General features: G+C 41.8%; 1 protein-coding gene and 1 long non-coding RNA gene across 4 annotated transcripts in view; one reads left to right on the top strand and one right to left on the bottom strand.

Moving 5' to 3' along the window:
* LOC149918540 (uncharacterized) overlaps window positions 1–13554 on the bottom strand; it is an 84104-nt gene extending 70550 nt beyond the window's left edge. The window contains exons 1-2 of one of the 2 annotated variants that reach the window (XR_016465101.1): window positions 11967–13554; window positions 11681–11763 (exon numbers count right to left, since the gene is read on the bottom strand). This is a non-coding gene — a long non-coding RNA (uncharacterized LOC149918540). Of the gene's footprint in view, window positions 1–11680 lie in introns of both variants that reach the window. The other variant, XR_016465100.1, reaches the window with a different exon arrangement.
* A 548-nt stretch (window positions 13555–14102) lies between these two features.
* Window positions 14103–15099, top strand: part of GNAL (G protein subunit alpha L) — a 180611-nt gene continuing 179614 nt past the window's right edge. Inside the window, exon 1 of one of the 2 annotated variants that reach the window (XM_031588977.2) lies at window positions 14103–14586. In XM_031588977.2, coding sequence (XP_031444837.1) covers window positions 14118–14586 — 469 coding nt within the window. In that variant the 5' untranslated portion in view covers window positions 14103–14117. The remainder of the gene's footprint in view (window positions 14587–15099) is intronic. The other variant, XM_090137353.1, reaches the window with a different exon arrangement.

The raw sequence follows: 15099 nt of genomic DNA, 5'->3' as shown, positions 1-15099 counted from the left end.
TCTCTTTCTAAGGCCAACATTGCCCCCTTCTGCTATAAACCAGCCAACACATGCAACTTTCCACTTGGAAGTTTCCGTTTTTGGCATAACACCATGGTAAGGCAAAAAAGGAGGTGAAACTTCCTTTTTACCTTACTGTAGTGTTAGCAAATACTTGGAGGTGTTATTTTTCATTAGTTTTTACCACTCTTCTACTATGACAAATAAAATGGTTTCTCTCCCTACTTCTCTATGTTTCTCAAATCTGGTACCAAATGACCCATGTAGCAATACTGGAGAAACAATAATGAGAATCTACAAAGATATTATTTAAGCACAAAGAGAAAAATGGCCGTAAAGCTTTTTGAAATTTCACAATCATAACAGAAAAGACTGGCTATCTTAGAAATAATATTGTATTATTAGATGGGTAAAGACATGATGACATTTACAAGAGAAATCTTGATTTTTGGCATCTTTTTATGCACTACATAAAAGACTGCATTGAACTGATGTTCCATAGTAATAATCATGGTTCCACAATAGAAAAAAAAAAAAAAAGAAAAAGAAAAAGCCTACAAATATTAAATAAAAAAAAAAAAAAAAAAAAAAAGATGGTGCTAAGTTCTGATTTCCCAGAAGTAATAATAATAATTATAACAGCTATTAAGTGTTAATCTGCCCATTTCTGACCATTTTCTGCCAGTAGAGGTCAGAAAACCTATCTGGAAACTTCATAAGAAAGGGAGTCTATCTCACTGGGAAAAAAAAAAACAAAACATTTGTAACTAGACTGCTGAAGCAAGTTACAAGAGAGAAAATGGAATGAATAAAAGAAAGCCATTGTCTTTCTTCTAAAAAGTAAGTGTATGGTCATCCAGTAATTTCAGTTGATGCAGCTACTGGTGTATTTTCATCTGTGTAAGGAGAGCTAAAATGGAAACATTTTGCACCTTGAGTTCATCCCCTACAGATGGCAGCAGAGAGACAATCTGAGAAAATTGATTCTGACATGGAAGTGCATATGAAGAAGAGGTGTGTAACTGAATTCCTCCATCTGGAAAAAAATTGGACCCACCAACATTCATTGATATTTGCTGAAGAGATGGTGGGTGTGAGTACAGCGAGGTGGTAAGTAGTGCATTTTAGCAGAGACAACAGCAACAGGAAAGACAAGCCATCTTCCTGACAGCCATGCACAGCTGTCACACCACGAAATGAAGAGTATCTTGATCAGCCCATCCACACAAATCAGATTACAACCAGGGAACTGTGTACAGAGCTGGATATCAATTTCAGTGCACTGGAAATGATGTTGACAACATTTATGTATTGCAATGTTTCTCCACGTGGGTCCCATGAATGCTCACATGGGAACAGAAAGAATACCATATGCTAGTTTGCAAGGATTTATTGAACCAACACGAAGCTGAAGTTGACAGTTTCCTGGATAGCATCATTACCAGTGATAGAATTTGGTATCACCCTGTGAGCTGGAGCAGAAATAGCAGTCCATGGAGTGGCAACATGAATTTCCCAACAAAGAAACAGTAAAAAGTCCAAAATGGGTGGGTAAAGTGATGTGTACCATCTTTTGGGTGATCCAGTCGGATGGGACGCTGGGTAACCTGATATAGTTTTTGGCAATCTTCCATGGCAGGAGGTTGGAACTAGATAATTTTTAAGGTCCCTTTCAATCTAAGCCACTCTGTGATTCTATGAGTCTATTATTTCCTTGAACCCAAACCACCAAATCTGATCATTGTACTGTGACCCTGACTAAGCTGAAGGCTTAAACTTCCAGAGTCAAGACAGAGAAGAAAACAACCTTTCTCTTGAAACACTATAATTCCAGGCCCCACACCAGTGTGAAGACCATGGAGCACAATGCCAGTCTTGGCTGGACTGTCCTACCACACCTGCCATATAGTCTGGATTTGTGCCTTCTGACTTCCATCTGTTTGGGCCAATAAAAGACAGACTGTGTGGGCAACATTTTCCTAGCAACAATGCCATCATCACAGCTGTGAAACAGTGGGTCACCCCTGCTGATGCAGAGTTGTACTAGCATAGTATGCAAGCTCCTGTTCATCACTGGTGAAAATACATAGTTAATGGTGGTGAATATGTTGAAAAACAGTGTTTTGTAGCTGAGAACTTGCTCTATCAAATACTGTTATTTTGCTCTTTGTATCTACTGTAGTTTTCATTGAAATAAACAGAAGACATTACTTTTGGACCTATGTAAAGAGTAAGTGAATTTATAATATGCATACTTAAACCTATTCTTTCATTGCAATAACAGAGAGATTATCTAGAGGGCAGGTGTCAAGTGGATGGGGCCAGGCTCTTCTTGGTGCTGCTCAGTGACAGGCCAAGGAGCAATATGCACAAACTGGAACACAGGAAGTTCCACATACAAAAAAGCTTCTTTACTGTGAGGGACTGGAACAGGCTGCCCAGAGAGGTTGTGGAGTCTCCTTCTATGGAGATACTCAAAACCCTCCTGGACACTTTCCTGTGCAATCTACTAGTAGGGAATCTGCTTTAGCAGAGGGTTGGACTAAGTGATCTTCAGAGGTCCCTTCCAATCCCTACGATTCTGTGGTTCTGTGAACGTAAAATGCCATTATAAGGAATGCTATATTACGATACAATCCCTATGTTTTGTCCTCCAACAGCACCTAAGTGGTAACCTTAAGGTGGACAAGGCTACTCCAGTAAGATGACAATATAAAAAGAGACGAGAGAAGTGATGCTGGAAGGAACCAAGGACAGAAAAGTGACACAAAACACACTGCACAGAGCGTGGACCCCAGCCTTCATAGCTTGCATTTTCAAGATCTGAACAGCACCTCCTGAAACTTTTTTTCTCTCTTACACAAAACTCCCATTCTAAGTGGAATCAGGAGAGGAAGGAGCAAGACTTAAAGCCCCTGCAGAATCTCAGCAGCTCTTTTCCGTTTAGGATAGCATCCCCCACTTCAGAGCCCTGCTGCTGCTCCAGGAAGACTGCAGGGTGCCTGCTGCTCTGTGAATGCTGAGACAGGCAAAGTGCCAAAGTGTAATGGGGAGTAATTTTTTTTTTATTTCCTCTCTAAAATAAAAATAGACACTTGTTCTGATAGCAGCTTTCAGCAACCCTTCAGCATGTACAAGGTCCAAAAACTTGCAACTATCCCACCCTGCTCCCTTGGCAGTGTATGTCAGCATTATCATTTTTTTGAAGCCTATTGAAGTCTATTTGTTTGAAGCCAAGGAAACCAAATCCTGGATTAATTTTTGTTTCTGACACATTTTAAAACCAAGAAATAAAAAGCTGCCTCAAAGTGGATTTAATATTTGAATTGCTATAATATTTAAAGTAATATTAACCCAATTAATAAAAATCAGTATATTAAGTGTTAGTATTAACAAGAGCTAAAATAATTATATTGCATCTGATATGTATTATGATGTATAATATAGATAAGCTTAATAAAATTAATATTAAATTAATAAGTGGGTTTTTTTTTTTTACTTTTTCAAGTTACATATTTCAAAACTTTTCATTCTCTAATGTTTTTATGAACAATATGGCACTATACCCTGACAATGCATAAACATTGGAGTTAAGTTTGCTGCATACCACAAAGGCAAAAGAGACCATGTAATGACTTTTCGTTTTGCCATGTGCTAAGCTTAGGATAGAACAGCTGAAAATGGGGCCTAAAATCTTCACAGCATTCTGTGGGTGCCACGCATACGCATTTTTGCCACAAATGTGCTCTATACCAAATTCCATTTGTTTTTAATAAGTTTTCCACTGTCAGTTGAAATTGTCCCCATATGCCCTGCATAAATTACAAGCTATAATTATTTTCTCTGCAGCTGATCAAAGAAAGCCCAGAGAATGCAACAATGTTTCCAGTGTCTTACTGAAGTCCGGGATGGCCAGAAGCAGCCCCCCTGAGGCTATGGCCCCACTCCAAATAAAACATTTCTAATTACTCAAGTATCAGTGGACAACCAGGCAGCCATTGCCTGTGACTTGGAAAATTCACACCTATGGAATGGTCTCATGATGAACGTCTGGAGAAAAGATTCTGTTCTGAGCAGAGAAGAAGGACTGAGAAGCCAATTCACTAACATGGTAACAGGGAGATAGATAAATGCTGTAACTCCCTGCAGCAGCCACGTCCCCTGCAACACAAACACACCTCAGTTGCAAGAAGATTAAACTGCCTTATGTCCTATTTCTTGGCAGCTGCTGATGGTGGAGTTTCATTTATCAGAGTCTCCATCCACCCAAACAATATACCAGGTCCAAGGCAATGTGGGTGATGGTTTGTTTGTACAAGATTCTCTCACCACTCACAAGCTTTCTCTGTATTTAGTGTGTTTAGATGCGCTGCTTACCAGAAGTGCTGTCCAACACTCCTTTGTCACCGGGGCCAACTGACACACAGTGCTTAGGGAGAAACACTCCTTTTCTCTTGGAAGCATTTGAAAACAAAGCAAATGATGCAATTCACAAAGGCCTACAAAAACACTGCTTGATAGAAATAACTATTAACAATCATACATATACCTCTCATACATCTAACAAGCTCTATGGCTTCTCCTCTGCTAGTTCTGCCAGTAACAGCTGGTACTGCCTGACCATTGGACTCTGCTTCTCTAGCAGCCTTCATGAAAGGAAATCCAGCACCAACCAAATGCCCAATCTTTATTTCACAGTGCAGATTCAGCTCCAGCCTTATTAGTACATCTAACCCAACATATCAATTCAGCTGTTACTCTGGGGATTCCGAAGATCATGGGTCATGTTTAAGAGCAACATGTACCAAACAAGCAGTTAATAATTGTTTCCAAACACGCTTAAACCCAGAACAAATAACTTCTACGGTGGAATGGTTATGTCACAAAATAGAGAAATGGTCACACATTGGCGTGAAACTCCTTCACAGACTATTTGCTGCATTTTGTATAAATGAATGTGAAATGTTGCTACTTCACACCGGCACATGAATAGATCTAACATATATTGGACTTAAGCAATATGCAGTCACTTCAGAATTGTGTGACTTCCAGAATCACTTCTGGGTTCTGGATGAACTGACCTCTTTCTCCTTTATTTTAGGGTTATCATTAGAGATCCAAATAAACCATTTTGCTTTTACTTATATCATTAAAGTGTTTCACATATATCTTCTTCATAGAAACTGCTGTTATCTGAAGAGTCATCTTGTAAATACTCTTATCAAGAAAAGGCGCTGAGAAATTAATTAGTCTAAATAAACTAATTTCTCACTGGGACAATCAACAAGCACAGGGTATCATTACATATACACAGTGTACATGTGCATGTTTCTGGAAAAGGCTGCACACTGATATGCAACTGAAATGAGAGAAAGGTATGAACATAAAAGGACTCTCTGTAGATGTTTTCAAATATATCTCACAGATGGCACTTTCACTCTGTAATGTAAATTTTTATGCATCAAAAAAGAAAGACATGGACAGTATGGTAGTTTTGAAGAAAAGGGATTTGTTGTCTATGGCAGAGGATAGTCAACAAGAAATAAGGGCTGTGTAGGAATTTTAAGTAGGAACTTATCACCCTCATAAAGAAATGACTTCTCTTGCTACCCACAGATTTCACTGATGTTGCTCTGGACTTCATCTCTATCCCTCTGTATAAAAATGTACATCTACACTCGTACTGGATTTTGCAGAGGCTCTTCTCTAGGTTGAGAAGTGACAGAAGACACTATTAAAGTTAGAAGTGGCTAATGCCAGGATGATGCAGTTTAAGATATTTTTCTTCCCAAATTCTCTCCTGAAATAGTGTGGCAGAGCGTTCTGGCTTTGACATCCAAGAACCAAGAACCAAGAACCAATGAGGTTTACTAAAGCCAGTTTTTTAAAGCACTAATTTTGTGTTCTCTCCTAATTATTGCTTTGGATACATATCAAATCTATGTGTGATTGTGTTTGTTTGCATGTGGATTTTTTTCTACCCCTCTAGCTATTGTTCACAATTGAAAATATCAAAGACACCTTCCAAAGCTGGCTTTGCCACTCACCAGGGTTGCAGAAGAGAAAAGGTTGATAGTGGAATTACGTATCTGCAAGAACCACTTTGCAAGAAATAAAACAGTGAGTTCTGCCAATACAAGGCAAGTGTTCCTCCTATTCACTCATCTTTCCCTCTCCGTATTTGCTGGCTTCAGGGTAATGCTAGCCTGCTGACCTGCATAATCAAAGACCAGAGAACTTTGCCAAAACTGATACGATCTACATTAAAAACCAAAACATTCATTTGTCTACTTAAGAGAAGAATGACTGACTTCTACATCAGTTTTTAAATAATGTTAAAGCTTTCATTACAGTCATTTAGGCATAAATAAAGGTATAATTTGTTGCAATGTATTCCTGTCAGACCCAACCAAAATAATGCTCTATAAAATGTATCTCAAGTTGGACCTGAAGTTGCTCAGAACAGCCACTGGAGGGAAACTAACAGACAGAAAGCAGAGCCTGTCTCTATACTGTCAGGAGCTCTATTTGTCATTAATCTGACCTGGAATTAAATAGAAACTATTGACACTGCTAAGTTGAAGAAGACAACTTATATTGTTGTATAAAAGCCATCTTAAGGGGAATAAATATGTATGTGTCTCTTTTTTTTATTATTATTATATATTGTCCATATTTATTATGTGATGTGATTAAAGTACTCCTCTGAAACTATTTGTATTTGGGTTCCTTGTCAGTGTCTTCTTTTCTTCTAAATATATAGTCTTTTATATTCTTAAGAATAATGTTCTATGCACATCTTCACATCTGCAGTCTCTGCTACAAAAGGATAAAAACTAAACATTGTTTAATCAGTACATAAGCTTATTTTATTTAACTTTAGCCATAAAGAGGCATCTATTCAAGAAAACTGAGGTATTTAGGGATTTCTAAACTCTACACTTCTTTTCTGATCTGAACATAGTCAATAATAAGAATGTGGATTTATTAAAAATCATTAAGAAAAATAAAATTTAAAAACAAACAAAAAAACAACTACTGAACTGCTTCAGATCTCCATTGTATCATGTAGGTAGAACCTCTTTACAGAAAGACCTTGGAAGACTCAAGAATTCCTTCTAACTTGCTGTAAGCACTAACAACTGCCACTTAAAGAATTTCACTTGAGGAAGATCTGTAAGGCTGAAAACTTCTCCCACATGAGAAACTGTAGAAATGTAATACTAATGCCATTTGAAACTAAGCAATGCAGTGGAATGTATGTTCTCCTGAGGAACAACCAGGCATGCGCAGAGGATTAACAAGAAAATATGACTAGCTACAGCCTATTTTTAGTAGTACTTTGACTTTAAACATATTTGTATTCTTGAAAACTGCCTGGTATTTCTATTCAAACAGATGAGTGAAGGATGAAAAGGAATGAAAAGCAGAAGATTAGGAAAGCAGATGATCCTCTCTGTTCACATTCTGAGGAAAGCTTATGTCAGTCTACATTTTGGGATTTGCACAAAGCTGTTTGAAGGGTACAGGCTCTCCCCAATAATGAGAACTGCAGAAAAGGCCAATCTTCTTAAACTATTTGGACTTCTCCCCTGTGCCAATACAGAGAAGTGTGGGAAGGCTACTGAGAATTCAGGTTCCTAATTTATTTCCTTGATAATGAAGAAATGAAAAAGAGTGAGACAAGGGGAAAAAAAGGAAGAGGAAAGCTTCTTCCACGTTAATGCAAAGGCCAATTAAATTAAATTAGTACTGGGAATCTAGAAAACACAAGACTAAGAAATTATTATAACAGTTATAAAGATTGCTCTGGGGTATCCACCATTGACTGAATTTCTCAGTAAAAAGAAATAATAATTAATTTTTCTAGCCATTAAAATCTATGAACATTTATCTCATCTTGTGTTAAATCCACTTCAATATTTTTATCCTAAGACAAACATAATTTCTACATCTTTTTATAGATGCTGCTCTTCATTTAATATTCCTCCCCACTCTTTCTCTTTGATTTATACAATAAGTATTGATTAATTATCTCCTTTCCTTGGTTTCTCCAGTGTAAGCTATTTCTGTCCCATTAAGTAGTTATTCTTGTGGGGAACAGTCAATCCTGATTTAGTCTATTTTTTTTTTTTTTTAATTGAATATTCTGATTTCAACAATTCTGGGAGTTTCAATGAAAAAAATGCATTGTGTAAAAGAATTCTTTTAAGATTCAAATTTATTGTCTAGCTTACACTGTTTCCCCCTTTTTTTTCTTAGCTTCCCAAATGATATTTTAACTACGATCCCCAGAAGTCCCTTCTAAATGGGACTTTTCTCTGATATTACCATTCAATATGTCATTTAGGTTGAATCTGAGTTGAAATGGAAAGACCAATTCATTTAATATCAAAATCAAAGTTAAGTTTGCGTGATGATGTCCGTTGATTCATTAGCTCACCTCAGTTTTATTTTCTGTTACCTTGTTTTGGTTTTTACATTAAAACATTAATCTGAAAACATCTTATAAAGTAAAAGATTGTTTCCAATTGTTCTGAAGCTTCCAGAATTTCATAAGACTACTTTCATAGCTCTGCTAGCTGCTCACATCAAGAGCAAAGTCCCCAAAACAAACAGCTCAGTCTGGAGAAGCGGTTTGCGCAAAGTTGAAGACTGCATGATTATGAATATTTATACAGGAATGAATTGAGGTTGCACAGATAAAGGACGGTTTCCTGACTTAAAAGAAGGGTGGTATGTGATAGATACATGCATTATTCACACACAAAACAGGATCAGTCTTTTAATAGAAGTGTTCATGAAGCCATTCCTCTCCCTCTGCCTGGATCAGGTCTGGAACAAGGAGGACTGCAGTGGCTTTCTGCTCTGTGTTCGAGGTCATGCAAGTTACAGTTTTTAAAGTGTTACAATCTGGTGAGATTTACTCTGGTTTTCTCAGAGCAAAAACCATATTCATACCACAAAAAATATAGCAATCCTCTGACTCCAATAATAGTTCAGCAGACTTCTTAAAGAAATCTCCATGAAGATATTTAAAAGAAATCACTGGAACCCTCCTAAGTTTATTATTCAAATTCCTTTAGAGGTAGCAAGAAACTGAAGACTACAGAGAAATCAATAGATTGTGCCTTTAACATAGAGCATTATATGATTTTATATATACTAAGCATACAAAAGCTCCAATTTGCTTTGCCTTGCTTCTACCCTTTCCTGTTTTATACAGTACCACATACAAAATAACTTTATCCCCACAATTTACATTTTAAATCTCTTTCTGTTTTCTTATTTCGTTTGCTCAGAACCTAGTTTTCATGCAAGCTGACCTACTTTATCTTATTTTGGTACTTGCAGTAAATTCCCTTAAGCTTGTCTATGCCATCATTTAAAATGTCTTCTGTACATTGGTAATCAGTTCTCTTAAAGCAGAAGGCACTATCAGGACTGCTGCGAGAAAGACAGACTATTAGTTCCTCCGAAAGTCAACAAGATGTTTTTACACTGTAACAGTAATTTTTCTTCAAACCCTTTGTGAAAATGGCTGAGAAGTGAAAGCAAAAGAAAACAAAATTCAGGTTCAAACAGATCTATTAAATGGACTTGGAAAATAATTTTAATACAGCTGGCACTAATAGCCCCATTTTTAATAAACCTAAATCCTTTACTATTTTATCATTGGTAACAAACTAAAAACCTCCTCTAGAAGCTGGCAAATTGTTTACAGTATTTAAAAAAAAATAAGCTCTCCTCAAGAAGAGGTAAATTGTTTTACTGCTATTGTATTCAGATCTGATAAGCTGGATCCTGCTGAGGGAGAGAGAATTTGACAAAAATTAGATTTGGATAACTGTTGCTCTGCAACTATTACATTTACAACTGAATTCCCACCACAATCCTTACATTGCTCCCACTTTGCAATCTTCAAGCAACCAGTAAAAGCCACAAGTAAAGTTTGTGGCAAAGGTTGGAGTTATGCTGTGAAAACAGAGGCATTATATTCATTGTGTCTATGGTGTTATGGAAACTACAAGGGCTGAGTGCAGTCCAGAAGAATTTACCTTTCTCCTTTTGATATACTGGTGAAACAAAACATAATCTTTCAAGAGGGAATTTAAAATAATCTATTGTATTTGTAGCTGAGACTTCCATAGGTCTAGTGAGCACTAGCTGACTGCAGCTTGGTTTGCAGTTAAAATGGGCTCCCCAAATTTTAAATGTGGTATTTTAAATACAATTGTCAAGCTAAATGGTGAAGTTATTTTTTCTATCTGAAAAATAGCTCTGGAGATAACACTGGGAAGGTGCGATTATAGAACGGAAAGGTTATAAATCCTCCAGTCTACTGTAAATAGTTTGGAGAGGAAACACGGCCAGCACATTCCTAACACAACACAAAAATGACTTTATTCATACTTCTCATAAATTTTCAGGTCATGAGGAAGGGCACTACTCTGCGGGACCAACCAGCTTACCCCTGTATGAGAAGACCAAGAAAATAATAATATTTTCTTCTGCTCTTCTGTCTTTGGACTACCTGATATTTTCAGGAAGTCAGGATAATCATCTAACCTCTGTACTCCTCATATACAGAAGGTCTATTGCTGTACCTGTGCTTGCAGATAAGATTTCAGTCAGCAACAACACAAAGTTTACAGACATCAGGATGCAAAGCATGTATCAAAGAACTCTATTTTACTTTCCCACATACTAGCAGGGCAGTTCAGGCACACCACCTCTCAAAGAGAAGACCAAGGGAAAAGATAAGTACTAAATTATAGCTTAGTGCTTATTATCATAAACCATAATAACAACAACAAAAATATTGAAATCACAAGAACGAAGCAGGTTTTTTTGACAAGTGCCTGTCAAAGAACATAGAGATCTTTAGCATCTAACGAAAGCTGGGAACATCCTACATCCTTTCACCATGAAGAAAATTAACCTCAACAGGAATTTTATTTAGGCAAATGCAAATACCTTTTTTTTGGTCAGAGCTCATCTTTCTTTGCTTTGTTTTGTTTTTCTTCTATCACATAAACTTCCTCTTTAGTAAACATAAAACCTTGCAACATTTTCACTACTCACCACTGAGGTCCAGAAAAGCATTGAGAAAAAAAAAAATGTTCAAATAATTTAGATGGAATATTCCAGTACAGATTCTGAATTTATAGTCTCTGAATACATGGTGCTATTTTAATGAAAATTAAAATAGAAAAAAACAACACTGTAAAGCAGTAGTCAGAGTATTGATAACTCATTAACTACTACAGGGACTAATTAGAGCAACAAAAAGAAGATGAAAGAATCTCCAGCCCCAGGAAAGCTTCTCCTGGACTTCAAGTTCCTTCTCTTATCAAACTTCAAATAGATCTCCATTTAACTGTGGTCCGTTGAATTCCCACATGATTAAATTTTCAAGGCAACTGCAGTTGCTACGTTTGTTTAAGATAGATCACAAACTCTCATCCCTTGGTTAAAATGTGGAACACCGTTTAAATGTCAAAAATCCAATTTCCTCCATACTGAAGAAACAGTGTTAAATCAAATTTGTTTCAAAAATATAAAATAGAATAAATTATACTCATATTAAGTGTTCAAGTAATGTAAAAAAAAAAATCACTCCTTTTCAAGAAAGAGTAAGGAAAAATCTCATGAGAATAATATTTAAATATTTACCTACCAGAATTGTATTACTCCTTGAAGTAGAGCCATCTGGTGGGCACACCTTGTTGCTACATACAATTGGACAGTCGCCTCCAATTGCTTAATTTGTAGGTGGAACCATGCATTAAAAACAAGAAGAAAAAAAGAAAAAAAAACTGTTTAAAGTTTTTTGCTTTCAGTTCAGACTCAGATACATATATGTGTATATATGTACATTCATTCATTTCAGTTAACACAATCATAGGTAATTAGTGCCACAGAAAAACTAAGTTGCTTGTTTGGCTTTGGTTTAGATGCCTCACCTTAGAAAATGTTGAACATTGTTCCACAAAAGGCTCTCCAAACAGCATTCAGATGAGAAAACTGCATGACACTGACTTTCTCATGCTAAATTCTTCACAATCCCTGACCACAGTAATCCAGAAGTAGTGATGACCACTATTCCTTTGGCCAAAAAGATATTAACAGCTAATAGACAAGCTTCTTGGAGCTGTTCAGTTCAAGAAAGGCAGAGAACATATAGATAGAGTCCAGTGGAGGGCTATGAAATGACTGGGAACCTGAAGCATCTCCTATACGAGGAAAGGCTGAGAGACATGAAACTCTTCAGCCTGAAGGAGACTGAGAGGGGATCTTATGAATGCTTATATATATCTAAAAGTCACAAGTCAGGTGGATGGGGCCAGGCTCTTTTCAGTGGTGCCCACTGACAGAACAAGAGGCAATGGGAACAAACTAGAAGTTCCATATGAACATGAGAAAAAACTTCTCTACTGTAGAGTGCTGGAACAGACTGCTGGAACAGGATGCCCAGAAAGACTATAAAGTCTCCACCTGGACAATTTCCTGTGTGACCTACTGTAGGGAATGTGAACCTGCTTTATCAGGTGGTTAGACTGGATGATCTTCAGAAGTCCCTTCCAGCCCCTATGGTTCTGAGATTCTGTGACCTCATTACGCTTAAAAGCATACAGCCACTACTCCCCAGACCCCTGCTATTTGGTCCAAACTGAACACCAAGATTATGCCTGTCCAAAACCCTGTTCAGACAAAAAACAAAATCTTTCATTCACAGTCTAAGGCACCTATCTCTGCAAATAGCTGGTTTTGAAGGGTAGACAAGAACAACGTCTACAACGTGCTGGATCCTTCTACTATTTTCACTGGAAAATGTTCCTTTGTGTGGTGCACTAACAGCAAGTTGATGCTTTCAGTTGAAAAGTATGTACTTATTTTATGTTAACGTAGGGTGGTTTGGGTTTTTTTTGGGGGGGAGGGATGTTAATGTGTAACTCGCTGCTTGCAAAATACATGTTCTAGAGGCCATTCATTAGGTTTCTTGAAAGGAGTAACTCTGACAGGAATGAAATTCTGTTTCCCATATCCAGATACTAAAAACTATTGCCAATTTGCTCTCATTCACTCATTGCGAAGCAGTGTGGAGGTTGCACCTCTCTCTACTTCTTCCTATAGGAGTTTGTAATTGTGGCTATCACTGGGTAAAATGAGGAGACCAAACCAGGGCCTAGCGTGACAGGGGTAGCACAGGTGCCATGCAGTGGACAGGGCAATCAGGACCTGTCCAAATTTGCCCAAGACTTGTCATGGGGACTGCCACTCTCTTCACACGGACTGGCTTCACGGCACAGCCTTCCACGCCTGTGGAGTACTACTGCTGCAAAAGCCGAGCGCTTCCCAGTTATCACCTATTATTTCCCCGAGACACCACATCCAAACTCTTCCTCCCACGGCACCGTTAGTCAGCGTGCGGGTGGCGGAACCAGGCGTTGTGTGTGTAGGGAGCTGCGTACGCGGGCTGAAAATCGTGTTTTAACTGCGGGCACGGCAGCACGTCTGTGCGGGGCCTGCGCCGGGCGGGAGCCGGCTGGCTGTCAGGGGCTCGGGCCTCGCCCGCCCTCAGGGCACAGCACCGGGCGCCCCTCGGGCAGCTCGCGGGCTTCTCCCCGAGGGGCTCGGGGTGCCGCCGGCGGGAGGCGGGCAAGGCGGCCCGCGACGGGGGCAGCGGCCTGCGGGAGGCAACGGCCACCTCCCTGCCTGCCTCCCCGCCCGCCTGCGCAGGGGGCGAGCGTTTCCCAGCCCGCGCTGCGTGTGCCAGCGTGAGTGTGTAAGCGTGTCGGCGTGAGTGTGCGCGGGCGGGGTGCCCCCGCCCCTCCCCGCCGGCGCCCGGCGCTGCGCGGTGGGCTGGCGCTGGGGTATTTACGGTAAGGTGGACCCGGCGGTGGCAGCTCGGCGTCAGGTGATCGGCGCGGAGGAGCCGCCCGGGGAGGAAAATGCAAGATGGCCCAGCGGGGCCCTGAGGGGCTCCGCGGCGCCCCCTCCCCGCCCGCCCGCGCCCCCCGCCGCCGCCGCCGCCCCGGCGCGTAGGGCCGGCGGGAAGCGCCCAGCTGTAGCCCCGCCGCGCCGCAGCCCGTCCCCGGCAGGGGCACCGAGCCATGGGGCTCTGCTACAGCCTGCGCCCGCGGCTCTTCGGCGACGCCGGCGGCGGCGGCGGCTCCATCTCGTCCAGCGCCGGCGCCGCCTCGGAGCCCGAGCCGCCGGCCGAGCCGCACGCCGCCCCGCAGCCGCAGCCTCTGGGCGAGGGCGCGCTGCTCCGGCCCGGCGGCAAGCCCGGCGGCGGCGAAGCGGACGGGCCGCCGCTGCTGCTGCAGAACGGCGGCGGCAACGGGGCGGCCCCCGAGCGGCCGTCGCTGCCCAAGGCCGGCGGCCCCGGCGGGGGAAAGGCGGCGCGGCAGCAGCAGCACACGCAGCACCCGCCGCCGGCCCTGCAGCGACCCTGGGAGAAGCTGCGCCTGGAGGAGCGGGAGGCGGAGAAGGAGGCGAGGAAAGTCAGCAAGAGCATCGACCGGGCGCTCAAGGAGCAGAAGCGGGAGTACAAGCAGACGCACCGCCTGCTGCTGCTGGGTACGTGCGGGGCGGGCGGGCGGGCGGGCAGGTGTCCGGCGGGGCTGCCGCCGCCCCCCTTTGTCTCCCCGCGCCCCTCCGGCCGCCCCCGGCCCTGCCCCGGGCGGTCTCCACCCCCTGTCGCCCTTCCTCCTCCTCCCCCCCCTCCTCCTCCTCCCCTGCCGGGCTGCGGTCCTGCCGGGGCGGGCGGCTCCTCCCCGGCGGCAGGGCGGGAGGGAGCGGGCGAGAAAAGGGGGGAAAAATGGCCACGGTGGGACGTGCGCCTGAGGGTGGGCCTCCTCCTCGGCCGCGGGTGGGGAAGGGGGGTGGCGGGTGCAGCCTCCTCGTGCGGAGGAGCGGGGTGAGGGACCCGGGCGACGTGGGCAGGTCTGTTTCCCGCACAGCCTTCGCCGCAGGATGCCGGCCTTCAATCTCTGTCGTCGGCTTTGGTCCTCGCTTTTCGTCTCCGAGGTGCTACGTGCGGTCTGCTGCTGCGCTGCTCTTTCTAAGCATTAGTTAATGGCCCTCTCCGGA

Source organism: Phasianus colchicus, chromosome 3 (genome assembly GCF_987193195.1).
Source record: "Phasianus colchicus chromosome 3, bPhaCol1.hap1.1, whole genome shotgun sequence".
Classification (NCBI taxonomy): domain Eukaryota; kingdom Metazoa; phylum Chordata; class Aves; order Galliformes; family Phasianidae; genus Phasianus; species Phasianus colchicus.
Note: the sequence above shows the minus strand (reverse complement) of the source record. Positions and strands in the feature narration are given on the sequence as shown.